The sequence below is a fragment of the Protomyctophum bolini genome, assembly GCF_963924005.1.
Source record: "Protomyctophum bolini genome assembly, chromosome: 1".
In the NCBI taxonomy this organism is placed as follows: Eukaryota; Metazoa; Chordata; class Actinopteri; order Myctophiformes; family Myctophidae; genus Protomyctophum; species Protomyctophum bolini.
In genome coordinates this window covers 39,059,704-39,083,387 of record NC_137862.1, presented here as the reverse complement: position 1 = coordinate 39,083,387, position 23,684 = coordinate 39,059,704, and the positions used below count along the sequence as shown (strand labels likewise).

Here is a 23,684-nt window from a genome sequence, read left to right as displayed (position 1 = left end):
CTTGAATTGCTATAGCTATATATAGTAATATACAATAGCATCAAAATCTGTGGTATGTGGCTATTTGAAGAAGAAAAACTTTTTGAAAAACAACTCTTTATTCAATTTTAAGCAGTTGTTAATTTTCAGTTTCCCATAAACAACTAAATTAAGCAATCATTGAATGATGAACTGTATGTACATTTTACATAAATTGTGCACTAAAAAGAAAACCCCCCACCTCCGGATGGAATAGAACAGAATAGCCACATCAATCAACCCCATTAATCTTCTTATGACTCATTTTATTTTACACCTCTTGAAACACACTATGCGGAGCCTTGTGGTAGATCTCCGCTACACAGTCCTCGAGTTTTTTAATGGCTTCCTTCACCTGTTGGATGCTGCCCTGGAACCTTCCCGTCGTTCCATCCTCCTTGGTCATCTCGGTCGTCTCCTCCATCCACTTCAGAATCCCATCAAGGAGCTCCTGCGTCTCCTTCTGCTCCTCCAGCTCCGCCAGGAGGGCCTGTCTGCCGCACACCTCTGCCTCGTAGGCCCTGTGCAGCTCTGCAATAGAGGACTCCAGCCTCAGCACCTCCTGTGTACACACACACACACACACACACACACACACACACACACACACACACACAAATATTATAGGTGCATTAGTTACACTTACAAAATCATGGCATGTGTTTTCACGGTACAATAGTCATGTCATTCAGTAGGTATAAGTAAGTAAGAGCGTTCTTTTGCATAAACTTGTTCATGTCTGTTATTCCAATTTCCAAATGACAGTCCATTTTAAGAAACAAATGAAATATTTGTTAGATCATGTAAATATTATTTACACCAATCAATTATTGTTGATGGCCTGGGGTACGTTCATCGTCTGTGGTAGACTCTAGAGCAGTGGTGTTCAACGCTTTTCATGTCAAGGTTCATTATTTATTTGGCATATGAGCCACGGATCATTTGAAGAGATTTAGCCTCTCAGACCCTTTTGAACTAACTTGAAGACCGTGGATTTAAGTGAGAAGGTGACATGGACTGTGTGGGCCATATAGCAGACCTGTCATTCAGCACTGCAGAAATTGCAGCTTCTTCTACCAAATAAATACCATGACCATCCAAGTGAGTTTGTCAGTTTGCTCCAAGACAAAACAGGCCATTATCATTTTGTATAAATGACATTTCATCCTTTAGAGTTTAGTGTACTGTAGCCCTGATACATGACTCTCGTATTCATACGAGAGTCATGCAGTAACTGCACCCTGTTTTTTGCGATTGCTACATTTACACGAAATCCGTATATATAAACATTCGGATTACAAATATAAAGTACTCACTTTTTATCCCACGGGTGTTAGTTAGTTGCTGCTCTAGCGATTAGAATTGCTGCATCCCGCGTTGTTTAATAAAAAGCATTTTTATCCGAGCTGTTATTTTGCCATTGGCTTTCAACTACGCGCCCCTATCGGTCGGGAGGAGGGTGGCACTCGGTGTGTTCGATATAGGTACGCCGACTGCCCTGCCAAATGTGCCAATATAGACTAATAGGCGAGTGCACTCCCTGTGTGCAACTGTGGATTTCCCAAACGAACCCCGTTTGAAAAAAGTAGCCGGGGTGCTCGGATAAAAATGCTTTTTATTAAACAACGCGGTATGCAGCAATTCTAATCGCTAGAGCAGCAACTAACTAACACCCGTGGGATAAAAAGTGAGTACTTTATATTTGTAATCCGAATGTTTATATATACGGATTTCGTGTAAATGTAGCGATCGCAAAAAACAGGGTGCAGTTACTGCATGACTGTCATGATAATCATCATGGCAGTCATGTTTCAGGGCTAAGTGTACTGTAAGGTCAGTCATATGAATGCAGAATGCCATGTTTTTACACCCGCTGTAGCTTTTAACTGGGAAACTAATTCAAAATCAGCCTATGGCATTGGTTTCATCATTCCCTTATATCAGTGTTTGTCAACCTTTACCTGGCTGTAGGTATAGGGTGACCTAGCCGCAATTTGCAACTCTAGATTTTTTTACAATGGGCTGAATCCAGAGTTGCAATAACCTCCATCAACTTCCTATGCATGTTTTTTGGTTTGTGATCTCCTGGTCTTAAATGACGTTAAACTCACCAACTTTGCAGCTGCAGTCCAAGCTTGAATTATCCTCTTTCAATCTGGTGTCGCTTGTTTATCATAAAAGTCCCCCGTAGACATGTTATGAGCTACTTTCTGTCCAAAATATTCCAAGAGTGACAATATCGAGCCGCCATTTTGATTTTTGCAACGTGCCGTAAAACAAGATGTGAGGGGGAGCGCTTGTTTAATAGAATCTTACCTGCGCAGGTAAGACACCCAAAGAAGAGGCCGACGCCCTAGGGAGGGAGGGACGCTATTAAACAAGCACTCCCCCTCACATCTTGTTTTACAGCACGTTGCAAAAATCTAAATGGCGGCTCGATATTGTCACTCTTGGAATATTTTGGACAGAAAGTAGCTCATAACATGTCTACGGGGGACTTTTATGATAAACAAGCGACACCAGATTGAAAGAGGATAATTCAAGCTTGGACTGCAGCTGCAAAGTTGGTGAGTTTAACGTCATTTAAGACCAGGAGATCACAAACCAAAAAACATGCATAGGAAGTTGATGGAGGTTATTGCAACTCTGGATTCAGCCCATTGTAAAAAAATCTAGAGTTGCAAATTGCGGCTAAGGGTGACCAGACGTCCCACAAATTGAGACCCTGGTCCCACAATTGTGACCGACTGGCAGGCAGTGTTCAAATGCCATCATAGTTAGTCCCCTGATAGTTGGCTTTCTGTTGTAAAGCTCTCTCATTCTCTTTTCCTGCAAAATGTGTTTTTAAGCCTATTACAATATCATGAGAAATGTTCCCTATAGGGCCTAGGCTACAGTACAAGTACAATCCACTCTGTCTAGGAAATAGGAATCTTTTGCACATTGTTGTATTCCTGCCAATAGGTATGGGAGTCATTGGTCATAGTGTGTGATCTGTGGGAAGTATGTCTGATGTCTTGGTAGTTGGTGTAGTGGGCAGGACGGCAGGTGGTGAAAGTGTAGCTCTGTTTCTACCACATTTTGTGTGCAGTGGGTCTGTTTCAGGACTAGGCATTTAATTGCACACTAAATATAAGTCGCTAACACTCCGTCCGACTTGTCCCACAAAGACACAAACAAGTCTCCCATGAACAGTTTGGATCTGGTCAACCTACCTGCAGGTCTTGGGGGTACTTTCTGTGTTGCTCGTCTTCAGTCAACTGGACGTTGGTCGGTATCGTAAAGCAGTTGTTGGTCAGCAGCGTCTTTATCTTGGCCTCCAGGCGCTGGAACCGTTTATCGAGGAACTTCTGGAGATGCTGGCTGCACTCCTTCGCCCTCCGCAGACGCTCCTCCTCGCTGCCGTCCGCCGCCCGCAGCTCAGTGTTGTTGTTGTTCAACTTCTGTCTCACGAACACACCCTCCACGGCCAGTAAGATCCCGTACAGACTCTCCTGGAAGGCATGAGTAATCCGCACCATGCACGTCTCCGGTGTGAAGTGGAAGAACTGAGCCTCGTAGTCATGCAGTTGCGTCGTGTCGTGATCCGCGGGAGGACAAACAGCAGCCCTCTCCTCGTCTCCTCCGACTTGACGGCCAGTTTCAGCCATTTCAGCAGCAGCACACTCCTGTGTTTCCCGCTCCATGTTGAATCTTCACTAAGTTCACTGGCTCAGCAGCCAGCGCGCACAAATTTACGCATAGTAACGTCATGACGTCGCATTAACGGCCCTCCCTTCTTCTACGTTTTCAACCAGTGGTCCGGGGACCACCAGTGGTCCTTGAGGGGATTCCAGGTGGTCCCCAGCTAAATGATGGAGAGTTGCATGGTAACCAAATGGTAAAAACCCCGCTACGGGTCCATTTGGTTTAATTTAACCCTCAAGAGTTACATTATTGCTAAACATCTGCATTACTAATTTACAAGTAGTCTACATAATTAGAGAATGTAGAAGAACTGTTATTTTGATCGTTTGCCTGTTCTCTCTTGATTGTACCAATACAGCATGCAGGAATTGTAGACAAATCCTTAACCAACAACAAAATATTCTACGTTTTGTGTCTGAGAGGCTAAATCGCATCAAATGGTGGTCTATGGCATGGCTCAATTTCAAATGCAGAATAAATAATGGACCTTAAATTGATATGATTGAATACCCAAAATGTTGTTCAATGTTACCCAAAAACGATACAACACATAGGCTACGACCTACGAGCCGACTGGATACACATTATTAAACCCTAGTAGTGAGTCAGTCAGTGACAGTCCCAACATTCCGCAGAATTAGGGGAACATTAAGCAAAAATAGCAGATCTACCAGCTTAAAAGTAACTCATTAAAGGGTTAGTTCAGATTTTTGTCTCCACCAGGCCGAAGGCATGGGGAGAGTATGTTTTGCACTCCCGTCCGTGTGTGCGTGTCCTTCCGTGTGTCCGTTACCAGCTAATCTCCGGCACCGTTGGCCTGATCCATGCCAAACTTTGCACAAACACTCCCTATGCAAATGATGAACTCGGCTCTGCGGCTGCCCCAAAGTTTCCGACCTGTTATAGCACTACCAGGAGGCCGACTTTTGTAAAACACACAACGATTACTCCTCCAGATTTTGTCAAAAAATCCCGCAAATCGCTACACCGTATCAGTCATGTGCTCAAGACGGATCTGTCCGATATTTCATATTCCATCTTAATTGGCTAACATTGGCTTTCAAAGTTTGCAGGACTGGCACGTTTTGAACAAAAAGACTCAAATCATGAACACAGCGTGCAATTTACGTGAAATCTTTCACACACTTTCCTACTAGGTTGAGGAATATATCCCACCCTTTTCACTACTTAAAGGACCACTTCACCACTTTTCAACCTATCTTCATATATAGTAGGTCCTCTCCTTACTAATAATCATGATAAAATGGTAACCGTCTCATGAGGGCTGTGGGCAGTTCAGAAACCTGTCCACCAGTGACATCGATAGGGAATTCAAACTAATAGAAACGGCAGGCTTTCTAATACTGAAGTTGAAATGCGAAAATGGTAAATTTGTAAAGAAATCTTGTTTAAAAAACATCTGCTTAACGATGGCACTGGTACAGTTTCTGAACTGCCCACAGCCCTCCTATGAGACACAGACTAAGTAGAAAAGAATTGTGCAATTTTAGCATTATTAGTGAGGACCTATTATATGAAGATAGGTTGAAAAGTGGTCCTTTAATTATATTTACCAAAACCAGACCAGAACTCCCACCACAGGACTCAAGCAATCAATTAACTAATTAACAATTAATACCTTTGCAACCACAATATATGAATGGCATGTATTTCCTACAGTTTTAAGTCAAACATTTTTAACTAACAGATAACTGGTGATGGAAAAGCCAGGGTTTTTGTCTGCGGCTGCCTTAGGATACCTCTAGCTTTGTAGTCAACATTCAACAGTCGCTTGCCAGCACAATCTCGTCTCTGTAGTAGCTTGGTCATCTTACTCGGATTGTCATCTTTAAAGAAGCACACGAGATTTGGGGTGTTTCATTATTTTAAAAAAAATGTTATTTGTATGTACTTACATACTGGTGTCAAAAGTGTATGCACCAAAAATGTCACAATTACAAAGAAAATGCATTTACTTTTTCTTCAACTACAAGTACTAAGAAAAAGAAAAAAATATATATGTACAGAAAGAATGGCATGGCAATGAGACGGTACATTAGAAACAGACTCACAGTCACACAAGATCTTTTAAATGGGGTTTGGGGGGGCAGCTGTTAAGTGTTATCAGTTGCGCTACTTTTTTGCAGATCCGAATGGAAATCAACCGATAATCACCAGTAGGTTACTTATCACTCCAATGCAATCAAGCCAGCAGAATCGCCTGACTGGCTGTGATTAGGAAACGTGGAGACGTCTGTTGGGTCGTGTTGTCTGACAATTACTAACCCTAAATCTACGGCCACGTAAATCAGTTTCACAAGTTATCGCTTCGGCAGCAGTAATTTAACTTCCGCGTTTCCTAATCGATTGCATTAGAGTGATAAATAACCTACCAGTGATTATCGGTTGACTTTTAGAGCAGTTCCACTCAAACATACATTTTGTATACCTTCTCCACTGTTCAGATAGCATCACAAATCTTATGATTCTTACACATCAGAAGCTATATTACCATGTTCCACACGTTTACAAAAAAGGGGATTTATTCAAACGAGTCTAAAGCACTGACTCAACAGTAGCGCACGTACAAATATATTTTTTGAGTGGAATTCCCTTTACATCTATTTTTTCTTAATGAATCTTTACAACAGAGATGAGAGGAAAATGAGACATGCAGAGGGTACCGGCCAAAGGTGACAGGCTAGCTATAGCTGTGAGGCAGTGGTTTCATGACATAACATGTTTACAAGACCACACAAGACTGGGGATCAAGTTTACAGGCCTATATCTCGTTTCCTTGATGTCAAGTTTTCCGATTTGGAGGGAGGAAAATCATAGTAGCCTTTGGCTATAGGAAGAAATATCAGGACAGCACAAAGCGGAAAATAAGAAGCATATTAATAGTAATCTCTTGTGAAGTGGATGGGATGTGTAACTATGAGTTTGACGTCCCCTACTCGCACATTTTTAGGATTTAAATGAAAACCAACCAAAGAAATGGCAACAAACTATACCTGCAGGGCTAGTGCACAAAATCCTTCAGCTTAGTTTCATAAAATGTGTAGGACACAGCGTCCGATAGCTGGGTATACATTTTAAATTCTAACAAAATCAGAGTGCAATGTCTTGGTCCACAAGAATGTACACAAATACTCTGCTCTTTCCCTGTAATGACACAGATCTGTCTACCTACTACCTTTAGCTCATGTCACAGCTTCCATCTTCACACATCTTGTGTTCCATGTGTTAAACATTCATTTGGGGGATGCAAAGTGGCAGGCACAAGGGAGGGAAAAAATAAACTAAGAAATGGGTTAAAAGGTAGATGGTGTCCATTTGTGCCTCAGTCTCCGACTAAATGAGCACCCAAATACAAAATAGAGAAAAGAGGAAGCGGTATATGCACAGCGAGGGTTACTCCAACATGTGCAGTTTTATAATTGGCAAGATGTCACTAACCTGCACCCACTGTGCACGCCATAACCCAAGACAAGTATCCAAAAGAAATGCATGTGAAATGTAAACAGAAACTGGAGACATGCATTTACAGCAGTCTCCACAATGTGTTTACAAGCATGCAGGTAACACTAGTTTTCTTAGCGTTTTCTTTTATGTGCTTACATACACACGATTTGTTTGTCATTCCAATTTGGTATATTGAACCGGCCACTGAGTAGTGGGCCTATTCAATACTAGCCAATAAGTGGCAGGTCTACCTGGTCTCTCTCTTTTTTGGTCTCTCTTTACAATGCTGCTTCTTCCCAATAACACCAAAAAGAAGAGAACAAAACTACAAAAAAAAAGAAAAAAAAAAGATGAGGCCTCTTAAGTGAAAATGCACCCTAAAAGAGAAATTAACTCAAATTCATTTCTATAACCTCAATTGATTAGGTACTCATAGGAACAGCATAAGTGATAATTATATAGATTTTAAGGTGGATTTATCCTGAAGAGGCGTAGATTTAATATGAACAGAACACGTGTGGCGTTTCTTGGGCAACGTGAGGCTAAAGCAGCTCCATCTAGAACAGTTTCTTTTAGTCACATTTAGCCTTTTTGTTGTCATTTCCATTTGCCTCTGGCTCTATCGCCGCGTCCTCCTGCTTCCTCTTCCTGTTGTCGTCTGATTGGCTCGGAACTGCAGAGGGGTGTGGCCGGAAGGTGACGATCATGGAGGTCATGTTGTCACATCCCGTCCCATCTCCTGACGTGTCAGGGGCTAAACAGTGGTCCAGGAGCTGTTGGGGGAAGGAAAGACAATATTAGAGAGCAACGCATAGATGCAGCCTTGCGTAAACTGTATCTATTAAAAATATCCCAACATCGTGTGTGTGTGTATACACACTTTTATTACGATACTTGGGGGCCAAACATCCCCACAACTATCGAGGGCCATACATCCCCACGAGTATAGTTGAATTTGAGATGTGGACACAATGCATTCTAATTAAAAACCTTTTCCGCAAGTGTTTCCATACACTATTTGTGTATGGAAGCGAAAAAGTGTTTTTGCGAAAAATGGACTTACCGGTATTCACATTTTGAGGTGTTTTCATCCAGGAGATTTTGCGCAAGAGCCTTAATGCACAAAAATATCAGCTTCATGGAAACTCACCTAGAGACAATGTTATAAGCCACCAGGATAAGCCTGAATAACCGGACCATGGAAATGGCCCAGTCCCATGCCTGCTCTATAACATGGGATGCCTTACCTCTTCCACTATGGACGAGAGGGGTCTGGCTATAACATGGGATGCCTTACCTCTTCCACTATGGACGAGAGGGGTCTGGCTATAACATGGGATGCCTTACCTCTTCCACTATGGACGAGAGGGGTCTGGCTATGCCAGTGTGGTCTGGTTTGATCCTCTCACTGATGAAATCCACCACCTCCTGGCTACTTAACACATTCCTGTAACCAGACAGAGACAGGGTGACCATTTAGAGTTTCAGATTAAAAAAATAAGTCTAAAAACACTTCATCATAACCATTGTATTTTAATTCCAGCCTTTTCAACTAGCTTACAGTGTCCATGCTCGCAAGCGTGATGCTCAAGTTGCTAAAACAAAAGCAGCAAATCATCCAATTTTTAAGCAGACATTTGAAAATAATTTCTGAGCTCAGGTTCAAGCCCTAGGCTCAAGAGCTTTAACCTGAATTGAAACCTTAACCATTAGCAGTTCAAATTATTATCCACCGCCAGCTGTGTGGCCATGCACTTACTGCACTACTCACCAGATGCCATCGCAGGCAATGACCATGAAGTCATGGTCCTCGTGGAGCGTCAGTACTTTGACATCGGGCATCGATGAGATCATCTGCTCCTCTGGGGGCAGTGCCTTGTTTCTCTTATAAAAGTGGTCACCTGCATGACGGACATAAAAAGAGAAATGCTCAACCTTTTTTTTACGCCGACACTGAGGTAAACCGCCGAGGTAAAACGCTGAGGTAAACCACATATCAGTCCCGTCTCTCTACACAAGGTCTTTCCTTAACTCTGACAGTATACAAATGTAACCAAACGTTACAGATTTGTATGGGTTAATTTAGACCCCCCCCAGACTCCCCTAAAGGAACACTGACAATGCTTGTCAACAGTGGGAGAACGCGAGCGCCACATGAATTGAATTGGCTAACGCCTAATCTCCCACTATCGCCGGCGTTCGCCGGTAGTTGCACTGTGAGAGTCCCTGGAATCCACTTTGAGAACCACTACTAGTGGTGGGTAATTGGCTGCAACCTCACGACGGATACGTATCATGATCCAGAGGCCACGATACAACGCTATATAACAATATACAATATTATACGTGATTCCAAATAATGACCATGTATTTACTACAATAGCTCTTTCTTTTTTTGGTATTCAGACAGCCAGCAATGGGTAAACGCTCCCAAGAAATAGTCTCTGTGACGCATCTAGGGGCCGCAATCTGCATTCGAAGATTCTCCTAGAAGCTTGGTCGATTTGCCTGTCTACTTCCTTACTGATAGTCATTTCGACTATCAGTAAGTTTCTAGGAACATCTTTGAATGCAGATTGTGGCCCCTAGATGTGTCACAGAGACACAGAGCGTTTTACTTATTGCTGGCTGTCTGAATACCCCAAAAAAAAGAGAAGAAAAACATTTAAACATTAACATATTATTGCTTATAGCTACTTTAAGTATTGCACAAATACAATACACGGCTTTATTGTGCATTTCACCTTCACCCTGTGTTTATATGTCAAAACTGACATACAGTACAAACACACAATCGATACAGCAGCCTCTATCGATTCACATATCGTCTGGAGTAATAGTATATATCAATTAATTGAACCCACCAGACCACTACTCTACACCCAAATATGCAGTCATACCAATAGCCCTGGAGAGGTTGAGTCCTCCATTGACACGTCCATCCATTGTAACCTTCCCTCCAGCATTCTTGATGCGAGCCAGTTCCAGCTCGTCCTCAGGCTTGTGGTCATATGACATGTCAACTGCCTTGCCTACAGGAACAGTCACAAAATGGGTTTATCATCACATTTCATACGTTCCAACTCTCATCTCATGACCTAGGTTAGTATTAGGGCACATTATACATTTTGCCCTTCAATGCCACTGTAAAATGCATCATCAGCAGGCCCGAACGGAATACGCGGCCGCGGTGTTCTGATGAAAACGCTGCGGAATTTCTGCAGAAATTTAACACGTTCATGTTGTAGTTTACTTTACCCAGGCCAGCATAATATTAACCAGTGGATCTGTGGATGCATCCCGCCCCTCCTCCCCTCATTCTCTACTGCTGACTAATATGTTGGAGGTTCTGGACCAGAATATTTAATATAACTTTATCAAAACTTCAAAAGCTGTTGGAAGTCCTGTCGGATTTACTGCAGAGGAGCTGACTTCGTCGTCATTCAATAACTTTTATTCGGATGGGGGCCGGGGGGTGTTGTTTCTCGTTTGCCAACACTCATGGATTATACCTAACAGAAATGTCGAGCGTCTGAAGCAACAGCAGTGCGAGTGATTTGGGTAAGTAGGCTACTAGCATTTACATTTAGGCTACTATTGTAGCTTAGCTGGTTTGGTTAACATGCTGAACTCAATTTAAAAAAATATGGGAGTGAGAAAGTGTGTGTGTTTGGAGAGACTGCATGCGAAGTGCGTGTGAGAGAGAGCGAAAGTGTGTGTGTGTGTGTGTGTGTGTGTGTGTGTGTGTGCTCGCTTGTGTGTGTTTGGAGAGAGCGTGCGTGCGACCATGCGTGCATGCATGCGTGTGTGAGAGAATATGAAATATTTTTTATATTTTTTATTTATTGAATTGAATTGAGAGAAAACCTTTAGCTGAGAGAGATGAAGTAGGAGCCAGGGTGAGGGACCATATCAAATTGTGTTGCAGATTCAACTTTTTAATAGATTTCATAGATAGCTTGCCCACTCTGTTTTGGTGCCTAGCTTTCCCTGGTGCCCAGTCTGCCCACCTTTCCCTAGTGCCCACTCTGTTTTGGTGCCCACCTATCCCTGGTGCCCAGTCTGCCCACCGTTCCCTAGTGCCCACTCTGTTTTGGTGCCCTCCCTAGTGCCTTCATAGATTTGTTTGACAGCACCATGTCAAACAGTGCAGTGTTGTGTTGGATTCATGTTCAGTAATTTTAGACACCCACTTAGGTGAGGCATCGTTTGGGAACTTGTAGATCTGCTATTTTTGACTAATGTTACCCTCAGAATAGGGATGCTAGGGTTTTAACACATTGTCTTTGTTTTGCAGTACGATCTAGGACTGAAACCCTGACTGCCTGCCTCTCCAAGACCATGTACTGCTGAAAGGAAGACCTTTGTGTTGGATTTTACAAAGGCTCTGGTTGAGGCAGATATTCCTCTTGAGGAAGCCCCCAAGCTGGCCCCTGGCTATCTGGCTGGCAGGCAGGCTGACTGACTGACTGACTGGCTATGACTGAGTGGCTGGCTGGCTGGTTAACGGACTGAGTGGCTGGCTGACTGACTGGCTGGCTGGCTGACTGGCTGGCGTATATGTTCATGTTGGACCCGTTGTACTTTCATTTCACATTTGTTATTTGAATTGTACTAAAGAATGTTCATGAAGGAGTGAATTATTATTGAATAAAAATGGATGAAGTCGAAGATTTGACTAATAGATCTTAATTACTTTGTTGTGGTACTTTAAGGTTTATTTAGCATATTTAGAGTTATTTCTGCTCTAAACACATTGATTATAGTCCTGGTTAACGGTCTAAAACCTTGAAAGAAAAAAGAAACACTCAGAATCCCGCAGATTTTCCTCCGGAGTTACCGCAGAAAAACAGAAACAAGTGTTAAAACTATGTTTTTCTGTATACCTGGTTTTCACCTTAGCACCACCCACCTGAACTTAAGGCTCACCCCCAACGGTGTTGTATGATAATGGGAGAGAGGTTAGGGTTATGATGTAAAGCGGTATTTTCGATTCGACCTTTTGACTCAAAGGCTTTCTACTTTCAGGAAGAAACCAAAAATACACAGGGAAGACATCATTTGAATATTATAACCACAACTATTAGAGTAATGTTAAAGGCGTAGTGAAATGGAAATGGTGGGCATTTTATTTTGAAGTTTCAGACTGTTTCAGCTTGAAACACCACTCTGAAGTTTCTGAACCAATCGCCTTCAGGCGATGGGACGGTAGTTATGCTATACGTAGGGCGCATGGATCGGTTTGTTTACAAGTCAGATAGTCGGCCAGCTCTACCAGTTTACTGTTATGTGGCTTATTTCTACCCTATAATGTTTCATACATATTTTAGCGTGATGATTAAGTTGAAACAGAGTAATACACTTTCTGGACGTTTATGAATGGGAATAAAAACTGAGGATTTCTGTCATCAGTAGCAGCTGTGTTGGACGGATGCGCAGATATGGGGAATTAAACGGGCGAGCTTCATTTTTATTGGTTTTTATCAATGTGGGCCTCGACACGTCATCACGCAGTACGTTTTTGTTTTCAGGAAGTAATTAAAATTCGATTTGTATGGACTTTTGATATAAAAATACACAAAAATTAGAATTTACTCATTCTTTTGGCATCCATTGTTAGGTATGCTCATGGTATGCTCATATGATGACCACGGATGTGGTCTAAAAGTGTAAAAAACATATTTTTCATTTCACTACGCCTTTAACTCCATAGACACATACAAAAATCACGGCACTCCATCTTTAAGATTGTTTGTTCATGCTCACTCATGCCACCATTAGCGGTATGAGCACTTACTATTAGTATGTTTAAATGCCACGACTTGTTGACTGAAAGTAAAGTCCACGGGGACCGTTTTTTGGAAGGTTAACTGATAGTGGTCTTACCTCGCTCAGACACCACGCAGCGAGAGTCCCCAGCGTTCGCCACAATCAGCTGCTTCCCTCGGATAAGGGCAACTACTGCTGTGGTGCCACTGTCTGAACCAGGCTGTGCGCACACACACACACAAACACAAACACACAAACAAAGAGCGGTTAACCACTTATAAACCCAAATATACCATCATTTGTTGTACCTTTTTTCCCCTCTATACCAAATCTCTTCACCGAAAATAGCCAATTTAAATTTCTCTTGATAGTTTGCCTATTTGCACTGAATGTTCGACTGTCATGACATGCCCAGAATAGGGACGCTAGAGTAGTCAAGTAGAGATTACCGTAAATCCTCTTTTAGGAACCTAAATCCTCTTTTAGGAACCTATTAGGGCTATTATTTGTCTCAACCGATCTTGATACCGGGCTTTTATTGGAAGGAGGCAGCTATAAGAAGGAGGCCTGTATTTTTCAAACTGATCATAATGAACAAATCACATTTTGGGTCAGTTAGAACACAGTAAAATGTATTGGGCTCATGTAGCCTATTGAAACCAAGTCCTAATGAAATATTGAACAGTGCAGTTGCAGGTGCTCAATGGTCATTTTAACTGTTTTTCCATTATTGGCATATTGCCTATGGTAAATACCATAATAACATCAACACATCAATTTAACTTGAATAACCAATGTCATCGTCATTTGAAGCTATATGATTCCCTGCTTTCATACGACATGAAAAAAATAAAAATACAGGCAGTCCCTCAGTCAAATCTGGTCACATTCACAAATATACCGGTATATAACTTCAACTGAGATACTGTGGTAAAGGCCTACAGACTTGCCAACGGGGTCCCGTTAGCAACAAGCTAACAGCATACCGGTGGTACGTTCGTTCCATAAAATGAGAGATCCACAACGTTATAAACGGCAGATGGATGAGCGCATGGGGGGTTTTGCAGCCTGGCGCAGCCCCATGCGCTCATCGATCTGCCGTTTATAACGTTCGTTGCATGAAGGGCAGATCTGTAGGGGCTCTCTCCCGAAGTTAACTTTGTTGTTGTATTGTGTGCGAGCCGAGCACCGCGGCCACGGGATCTGGACAGTGGGCGCTGACCGTGACAGGCACAGCCAGCCAGAGCAGCGAAAGTAACAGATACGGCACTTGGGGAAAAAACAACACAAAAAACCCCGGCTCATAAAAGGAGGCCGGAATTTATTACTTAATTCAACGCCATTCCCGGTGATTAATAGGGGCCCGGTAATAAATAGAAAGGAGGAGTTTATTGGAGGATTTACGGTAGATCAGTTAAACGCCAATGACGTCTACTGGACACAAATGACCACAGGACCTCTTGGTGAAAGTAATGACCATTCATCGATTTCACCCATCTACACTTCAGTTAGGAATGGCAGACCGTTTCATGGATTTCACCCATCTACACTTCAGTTAGGAATGGCAGACTGTTTCATGGATTTCACCCATCTACACTCCTACACAGAGATCGTTCATCATGGAACTGCTCCATCTCATACATACCTCCTCCTTGCCGTCCATCCCGGGTAGGCACATTTCTTCTTCATCCTCAGAGTCTTCCTCGCCCTCTTCTGTATCCTCTTCCTCTAAGTCACTGCTATCACCCCCCTCTTCACTGCCATCCTGATGACAAGAACACACTTAGCTTGGTGTCCTGCTCCAGACAGGATGGTTGGTGATGTTGAGCAAAATGAAGTCTCGTCAACATTGAGACATTTATTTAGATTATGTGAATGGGGAACGAAATGGGTTAAAGATATTATATAAGATATTATTCTGCTTCAATCACCAGACAGCACAGGGAGTGTGGGTGTGTGTGTCTGTGTGTGGGGGGGGTCCAAATGCTCTACCTGAACCATTAGCTAAATATCTAAACAAGCACAGAAATGCTGCTATCCCTTCCCTTTCCTAGACTCCTACCTAGAGTTGTCCCCATACAATTTTTTCAGACCAAGTACTTAATTTTTAATACTTGCCGATACCGAGTAACGATATCAGTACTTTTTATTTTTGCTGAGTAACCACACATTTTACCCCCCTTTTCTCATAGATGCAGATGGATCTCCGATATAACCTTGTCGGTTGTCATTTATGCTTGTAGATCGGCTGCATTTGGCGATTTGCTGCAGTGTCGGGTCAGACTTGCTCCCGTTTGAGAGAAACGCATTCATTCAGCCTAGTGTCAATTGGATGTGTTGTTACTCAGGTCAAAGTACCGGGAGCCGGTTCAGAGTACAGAGTAAGAGTACATGAGGGCGGTATCGGTCGACGTACCTTTTTATCCTAGTTTTAAGTAGTACTGCTACCCCTCACCTCTTCATCATCACTGCCCTCCTCCTCTCCTTCCTCTGACTCATCACTATCATCAAAGAACACAGACTTGTCGTCTGCTGGAGCCTTGGAGGAAGATGAGCAGGAGGGACCTGCGTCCCCCCCCGCCTTGCCGGCCTTCGCCCCTCCTGCACTGCTGCTGCTCTCTGGACCAGCGGCTCCACCTAGAGAACATGAGAGGGAAAGGTGTTGTTAACACTATACAACTAGAGGTGCTCCGATCAGGGAATTTGTAGCCTCTGTACACAGAAATCTATTTTCATTTCGGCCAAAAAACCTGGGGGAACAAGACACATTTCCTGGTCTAGGAGTGGGAGTGAACAACTGTGCAGAGGGGGCGTCGCTCAAAACGGTGACATCAGTTTTCTCTGCTGCCTTCTACCAGGGAGATGGGTAGGGGCTCAGATTGGTGAATCAATTTCATACAGCTCTTGCTCCATGCGCTACCTGCCCCACTATACCAGAAAGCAGGCTGACTGGGCCAGGCTAAGGTTTTTGGGACCGATCATGTTTTTCTCACGATTGACCGATCTTGTGCGTAAGGGGAAATTTTGAATATTTCGAATATAATTATATGTCAAAACCCACATCAAAACTGTTCCTGTGTGTGGGCAGGAAGGTAAGAATGTTTAGGCCTGCACAAAGATGCAAAACAATATGCTATACATTTGATTCAATGACTTTTATACCACTTAAAAATGGTATTTGGTACCATTGGTAAGATCAGTTTCTCTAGATCAGGTAAATTGCTGATCACCGATCTAGTCATTTGGAATGAAAATATCACCAATCGGTGGCAGATCGATCGGAGCACTTGTATATACCCGTCTGAAAAACAGCACAAAAAATAAAAAAACACACACATGAATGTAAAATATCAAAGCCTACCGATATGTCTGGGGAAATCTACATTCAGACCGTCCCAAAACACACTGGTGTAGCCCGTTCATTGGAGTTCCATGTCTCCAGACGACTAAGGTCCAAACTTTAGACTTTTCTAGGCAATTCAATGTATCCGTCATGGACTGTGGAAATCAAAAAGATTGCATTTGATCCTCGCGCATCTCGCTAAGGCCGTTACATTTAAGTGGTAGTAGCTAATGTGCGTGTCTACTACCGAGACCCCACCACTCACCTTAACACACCATTTACCTTCATGTGTGAATGCATCAGTTCCAGGTGCCAGCATACACGTTCACTTTAAAAAGTCGGAGTTTGCCCGCCCCTCCGCCCCCCACACACACTCTAGTATCATTGGAACACGCACACACTCTTTACCTCTCCTCAGAAGCGTTTAGATGGCGGCAGCGTCTCTGTACAAATTAAATCCTAAATGTGGATGGCAGAAAATCCACCAAGGACTTATGGCGGTTTGAAAATCCTCCTTTCAAGACTTGGGAAATGATGGGAAATTATGCCACCTAACGTCGGGGGGAGGAGTTAAACAGACATTCTCCATGTGTGAAAAGGCAAACACCGGACAATGTCCCGAACTGATCCCACAGACATTTCCCAGTGTTCAAATAAGAAAGCAGCTTGTATGAAGACGAAAGCAGGGCTGTCTTTCGGTTTTACAGACTCAAGGTTTCCTTTGGACAGCCTACCTGAGGAGGAGTCTGCACTGCCAGAACCCCCTCCAAGCGCAGCTCTGCGGCAGGCTCGCAACTTTGAGAATGCTTTCTCTCCTTCCTTCACCTTCCCGTTGCTCTCTTCCTCCACTTCCCCATTCAGACCTGGCTTCTTCGCTCCTCCTCCTTCCCCTGTGGCTTCCGGGTGAGGGCAGGAGGCCTTCTTGGCAGCCGCACTAGGAGCAGAAAGCAATGAGACTTAGCAGAACTAACAGAGCCTGGTCAACAGCAGCAGGGATGTGATTAGTGTCCAAAACCTTCTTGGATTAAACATAATAACCATATTACAAATTCTCAAAATGTCTGCCCTCCAGATAGACATAAACCTTTAACTATTAGATCCCATAAATCCTGTAAACAAAGGCAGTAACGAGGCAACAGTTTTCCAACAGATGACACCCCACTGTAAATATAGAACAGTACAGGGACAGACTACATGTTACGTTTGCCAAAAATAACCATCACTCGTCACAGCAGTTTTATTGAGACAGGCTCTGAATTACCTGGCTGCAGCAGCGTGTTTGACAGCGTTGAGGTTCTGGCCGTAGCGCACCAACAGATCCTCGATTGACATGGTGGCCTCCTCGTGAAGCAAAGCCGCCTCCTCCGTGTCCACTGCACAGGGAAAGAAGAGGGGAAGGAGGGTTGAGTCAGAAACATGGAATGTTAGAACTTAGACATGTTAGGGTTGTATGATTATTACTATTTTAGTTACTCCTGAAGATGAACAAACAATGAAAGTTTAAGCCTCATTAATCTTTTTTTTTAATTGAATCACAAGATAATGTGTTTAGGCTGTCTGTTCTCCTGTTGCCAACAAACAAAAAGGTGTGCCAAAGTCCTAATGAATGATTGCTTCTGTCCCAACTTGATATCGTATGGCTGTTGGTGGTAGAGGTGTCACATAATTGTCGACTGTCACATCCACAAGGTGACACATCAGTGTTGACAAACCCAAGTAATGGTTTCCTGTGGTTTCATCAGCACAGTGCAGTACTAAAGCAGTGGCCTTGCATATACAGCAGATTTGCAGCTGGGGAAGTTGTTGACATTTGAGTTATAGTTATCATGCGCAATGTTAACAGTGTGGAGCGCTGACGGTGAAGCAAGAAATGCAGAAAGAAAGAATCCCGCCATCACTGCACGAAAGCAGTCGCTCAGTCAAACCACATCACCAGCTCGAGACAAGCTAGTTGGGAGTTTAGTCCAATGAGATCACTCCCTTAGCTTCGTAAGGGAGAGGTTGCACCACTCAAAAAGTTTGAGAACCACTGTACACAAATCATTAATTCACGAGTACTCAAAATATATTATATTTATGTATAATGTTATGTTATATTGGTATTTAATTGTCTATAAATTAAAATAGACACATTTTTATATGTATAATATGGATGTATGTGTGTAAGTATATGGGATAGTATTAGGGTGTACATATATGTTTATATGTATACTGTTTTATTGGCATATTCGAAATAAACATGACAAACAAACACTATGGAAGAGAGCCTTAATTAATATCATCGGTAAGGGATTTAGTTGAATTGCATGTCTGTTATAGCTTAGACATTACGCACGTTATTTACGACCAACTTATTGTATACCGTCTGACGTCTGTATATGAATCTGTACTCAATACCATGTGAACATGTTCTTGATCAATGATGAAAATATGATATATCCTGCAATTACCCTGACTACCAGTAGTTGATCACTACTAAAATGCAGAAGTTTTGAATGTACAAGCGTTTCCTCTCTCACTGGATGAGATGAGCATTTCAACGTTTTCTGTCACCTTATAAACAACGGACCAATAAGACCATCATCATTGTCTACACTCAGCGACACAGTATGGTAGACTGGTAACCATAGAAGCACTGAGAAAACTGTTGCGCCTTTCTTCGTCCTGACTGGAAACCATAGAAATCTTTACTTCGCCCCTTGGAGATGCAGGTTCCAGACTGATATCACAGTGCTATTAGTCTGGCCATGTCAGGCCAACTGTATGGGTCCACTCACCGTCGTCCTCCTCTGCCACCTTCTCATTGGCTGGCTCTTCAGTGGGTCGTCCAGCAATCAAGACCAGCTCTTTGATCACTTCCTCGGTTGTAATTATTTTATCGATGGCAAGGAAGGCTTCCTCCAGAGCCTGAAAATAAAATAAACGGAGATAAACATACATATATACAGACAGCAGACCAGGGACCACACAACCATTCAGAAATACAGACACATGGCATGGCACCATGGCATGCTCAATTCACCTTTTGACAGCTGCTGAAAGTTTGGCAAAATGTTCTAAATTTCATTATGCTTCAAGTAGCATGTGACATGTCAAACTAAGGGGGTTTCATGATTCTGAATCCATTCCAAGCATTAGTTTTGCACGAAAAATACTCCTTGGGCTAAAAACGGCCATAGCCGTCATCACAAATGTGCACATTTAGGCACATTTTGGCAAGTGGCTGTGTTCAAACTAGGGAGTCTATAGCCAAACTAGGGGGTTTTCATGATTCTGAACCCATTCCAAGCATTTGGGGGCAGCTGCTCAGGGGTAGAGTGGCTGGATGGTAACCGCAAGGTTGCCAGTTCGAACCCGGGCTCCCCCAGAGTTAGTGTCGAAGTGTCCTTGAGCAAGACACTGAACCCCTAATTGCTCCTGATGTGCTGGATGGTACCTTGCATGGTTTCTGCCGCCATCGGTGTATGAATGAGTGTGTGAATGGGTGAATGTAATGCACAATCTATGTAAAGCGCCTTGGATAAAGGCGCTATATAAATGCACCATTTACCATTTGTTTTGCACAAAATAACACTCCTTGGGCTAAAAACAGTCATAGCTGTCATCACAAATGTAATGGGGTCAGCCCATGTGGCTATGGCCACATTTTTTTCACCTTTTGCAATTTGCCATCCTTGTAGGTCTTCTGCTCCTTGATGACATCAGGAAGGTACTTAGAACAGTACAAAGCCACCTCCTCGCCTTTAGAGGACAGAGAAACAAAGTAGTAGGAGTCAACTGAACTTGTATTTCTCTGATGTGTGTGGACCCGTTAGGTTTAGTTGAACACATACTGGAAAGCTCGCCTCAAAACACAGTCACCATCATACAACCGGTGGAACTGCTCAGCCTGGTATTCCTAAACGTAACTATACTTAAAAGGTTAAACCTAGCTAACCTTATTCCTAACCTTAAGCCAAGTAAAATGGTGCCAAAACCTAATGCTATAACAAACTTAACCTGAGTAATGCTATGCCCAACGCTAAACTTATTTCTACCCTTATTCTCAGTAAAACAAATTTCGGTGTGAGGTCAGCGGACCGTGGTTTAAGGAGAGTATTCCAGATACCATTTGAACAACTTTTAGAATGCAGTTTATGGGACATTTTTGAAGTACAGTACAGAAAACGAGTGCATGTGTGGCTATTTTACCTCCATGGCCATCATAGACAGAAAACATGGCCGTCTCCTCGTCAAGCTCTGGGATACAGTTATGAGCATCCTGTTGGGACACAAACAAATCTGTTGACTTTAACATACAGTCAAGTTAGCTGTAAACATGTTGTATAACAGTATTATGTTAAATAACTGTTCATGAACCTCAATTGTGTTACTACAGACTAAAAAATGCCTTTGCATTTTCGGAAATCACCTGCTGTAACCAAACGGTTGTTAAACCGTTAAGAGTATTAAATGAACAAACACATGTCAACTGCAGCCATGTTCATGAGTTACCCTTTTCATTATTTATTCTGCATTTGAGCCACAGACCACCATTTGATGACATTTAAGTACCTAGATCTCAGACCCAAAACTTGTTATCGTTGGATAAGATTTTCTCCATAATTCCATGCTGTATTGATGCCAACATCATCTACCATTAGGAGAGACAGGCAAATGTTGAACAAAATAACAATTATTTAACATTCTCTAATTGTGTACACTTGTACATTCATAATTTTACTCTAGAGAACATAAAATAAATCAATCAAATGGTTTAATCTTACGTTCTCAAGAGTTAAAGATATATAACAAACCACACCAAAGGGTCGGATTAGGACAAAACCGTTTTAGGGTAAAACACAATGAGTTGCATTGGTGTGGTCTACCCAACCCGACCCTTTGGTGTGGTTTGGGCTTAAGGGTTCATTTGGTTACCAACTCTCCACCATTTAGCTCACAAGGGGACCACCTGGAACCCCCTCAAGGACTACTGGTTGAAAACCACAGCTCATTCATTCACCTCCATGGAGACCCTCCAGCCCTGCATAGCAGAGAAGCCGTAACTCATGATGCTGCTGCCGCCATCGGCAGATGTTTTGGCCGTGTTGGGTTGCGACAGATATGCCCCCATGGTGGTGGTGGTCGGCTTCTATGGCTTTCAACCTGGCGAGGAGGGAGGCGACAAGAAAGGGGGGGAAAACCGCTGGACTTTTACTCGTATTTCAACAGAGGCACAACAACACCAGCAGCACATTTCTTTCTTCCACGCTATAAAAAAAAACCCCGGTATATACTTAGTTTGCGCGACACCGGACGAAGTACAAAAATCACCTTTTATAAGCTCAGTATTGTTTGACAATGGACTGCGTTTCGTTAGCCCCGCTTGCTTTAGCAGTGTTGCTGCTGCTAAATGGCGTTAGCGATACATCAACAAAGTGGAAGCAGGCAGCAGCAGGCAGACAGTCACTAGCTAACTACCAAGCTAGCTTGAAAAAGCTAACCCGGCAAGGCTAAAGTTCCAAGTCGTTCCTTGTATGCCTGCCTCCCTCCCTCCGCTCATATCACAATGGATCACAATGTTATTATTAAATAAATAAATACAACAAAAATATGTCGATAACCCAGGCCGTTGCGAACCCAGCCCCGCAGTTCATATATAGTTCCTAGTTCCTGAGTGGGTTATTATTACCTAGAAACGATTGTGCACGTGTGAAAGCAGCAGCAGCGATCAACACAGAGCTTCCACTAAAGACTCAAGAGACAACCCTGCACGCAACGTACGCACGCACGCAGCGTATATTCTTTCTACGTCCGAGCATAGACATGGTAACGCCCCGCCTGCCTCTGATTGGCCTACCGACATTGCCGCTCTTGCCTGTCCTCCGAGATGCAATGCTACTCCGTGGTGGGAAATAATACAAGTAGGCCTACAAGAGAATGGCAACACGCGACAGTAATTTGTAACTTTAATTTTTGTAGAAAGTAGAAGAGGCAAACTAATATTGTTTGTGCCTATGTAGGCCTAGTATGATTTGATTTGACTGTGTTCTAAATTAAAGTGTTAGTGTTGATTATTGTGTATTAATCTAAACTAAACACTAAACTAATACTACTCTCTACTAATAAAGATCAAGGGAAAAGAGACTTTTTTTTTTACAGTACAATAATGTTTAAAGTTTAAAGTTTACCTATACAAAAAACAGGCCAACGGCATAAACAATATTAGTTTACCTCTTCTACAAAAATAAAAGTTGCTGTCGCGCGTGCCAAGCTGTCATTCTCTTGTAGCTATTACATATCGTACTTGACTTGTATTATTTATTTATTTCCCACCACGAAGTAACCTCGCGCAGCAGACTATCCAGCATGTATCTTCCCGGTGTGGCTGTGTCGGTAGACCAATCAGAGGCAGCCGGGGCGTTACCATGTCTATGCTCGGACGTAGAATGCTCGGACGAAAGAATATACGCCTACACGCAGCACAGAGGAGAGCACTGGACAGGAGCCCCTAGAGGAGGAAGTGTGAACTTAAGCCCAGTGTTGCCAGATTGTGTGAATCAAGCAACCGGCTCTATGAACTCTATAAAAGAAAATCTAAATAGTAGTAAAATACCTAAAAAGTTTAGCGGTATTGGTAAAGGCAAGATAGGGTCCATGATGTCAGCTCCCTTTATTTTTGAGGGGCGCTCACCTCACCTATCCCGTAACCCCGGAGGGTTGTTGGGGCACCACAGACGATCTGTTGACCAGCTCTCTCCATCCCTCTCTGTCCTCGGCAGCTCTCATTGCCTCACTGCAGAGTTTCAAGTGTGTCCATTCTCTGATCTTCCCATCTTTTCTTTTGTCTCCCTCTTCTCCTGCCATCTCGTACGGTGCCTTGCAGGATGGTCTTTGCAAGGCCTGAGGATCTGGTGATGTGTCCATACCATCTCAGTTTACGCTTTATGAGAGTATGTCATGTGGGCCGATGGCTTGGCTGATCTTTTGCCATACTTCCTCGTTTGTGACATGGGCTGGGTGTAGGAGATACCCATGAGCCTTCTGTAAAGGGGCACTAGTCCCTCCTATACACAGGTTTAATGTTTGTCTTTAGTTCAAAGTTTGTTTTTGTAAACGCATTGACAATGATTTGTGATTGACAATGTGATTTTTGTTACTCTCCTCTGAGTAAGTACAAAAGGAAGAGGTGGTTTGTGAATTTTAAGGACAGATGAAGTTGCATGGGATCAAGGAGTTGTAGCCTATAATGCCCATATATTATACCCTTTAACGCTAGTGTATACCCTGTAGTCGAGTAATAACCATGTAGTGATACATTTTGTGTGCTCATATAAAATAAATTATATTGCATAAGTGTTACACCTGGTGGCTCAGCCTGCCTGTTAGTGCACCATAAACCGCGTCTCTCTCACTCTCTGCA

The 23,684-nt window shown here is 42.9% G+C and overlaps 2 protein-coding genes across 3 annotated transcripts; both read right to left on the bottom strand.

Moving 5' to 3' along the window:
* Window positions 1–200: 200 nt before the first annotated feature.
* On the bottom strand, window positions 201–3,694 carry mis12 (MIS12 kinetochore complex component). The gene is made up of 2 exons (XM_080772770.1): window positions 3,234–3,694; window positions 201–580 (listed from the first exon to the last, which is right to left on the bottom strand). The coding sequence occupies exons 1-2, from the start codon at window positions 3,666–3,668 to the stop codon at window positions 290–292; spliced, it is 726 nt and encodes a 241-aa protein (XP_080628896.1). The 5' UTR covers window positions 3,669–3,694; the 3' UTR covers window positions 201–289.
* Window positions 3,695–5,572: 1,878 nt separating this feature from the next.
* On the bottom strand, window positions 5,573–22,067 carry ppm1g (protein phosphatase, Mg2+/Mn2+ dependent, 1G). Of its 2 annotated transcripts, none has more exons than XM_080781018.1 (14): window positions 21,954–22,067; window positions 21,285–21,427; window positions 20,474–20,543; window positions 19,938–20,023; window positions 19,060–19,189; window positions 17,544–17,655; window positions 17,017–17,216; window positions 15,395–15,576; window positions 14,585–14,704; window positions 13,057–13,159; window positions 10,071–10,202; window positions 8,942–9,071; window positions 8,518–8,617; window positions 5,573–7,943 (listed from the first exon to the last, which is right to left on the bottom strand). In XM_080781018.1, exons 2-14 carry the CDS (start codon window positions 21,393–21,395, stop codon window positions 7,743–7,745), a joined length of 1,677 nt encoding a protein of 558 aa, XP_080637144.1. In that variant the 5' UTR covers window positions 21,396–21,427; window positions 21,954–22,067; the 3' UTR covers window positions 5,573–7,742. The 2 variants fall into 2 exon arrangements, with proteins under 2 accessions (XP_080637144.1, XP_080637145.1); XM_080781019.1 differs by lacking the exon at window positions 21,954–22,067 and adding an exon at window positions 21,596–21,835.
* Window positions 22,068–23,684: the final 1,617 nt, after the last annotated feature.

Bases quoted from the DNA above. Each gene is read 5' to 3' on its own strand.
- mis12 (XM_080772770.1), bottom strand. From the start codon at position 3,668: ATGGCTGAAACTGGCCGTCAAGTCGGAGGAGACGAGGAGAGGGCTGCT. The intron at 581-3,233 runs GTAGGTTGACCA...GTGTGTACACAG, and splicing joins AGTACCCCCAAGACCTGCAG to GAGGTGCTGAGGCTGGAGTC.
- ppm1g (XM_080781018.1), bottom strand. From the start codon at position 21,395: ATGGGGGCATATCTGTCGCAACCCAACACGGCCAAAACATCTGCCGAT. The intron at 20,544-21,284 runs GTGAATGAATGA...GTGTCCCAACAG, and splicing joins GCTGGAGGGTCTCCATGGAG to GATGCTCATAACTGTATCCC. The intron at 17,656-19,059 runs GTGAGTGGACCC...TTCCCTGTGCAG, and splicing joins GGTGGCAGAGGAGGACGACG to TGGACACGGAGGAGGCGGCT.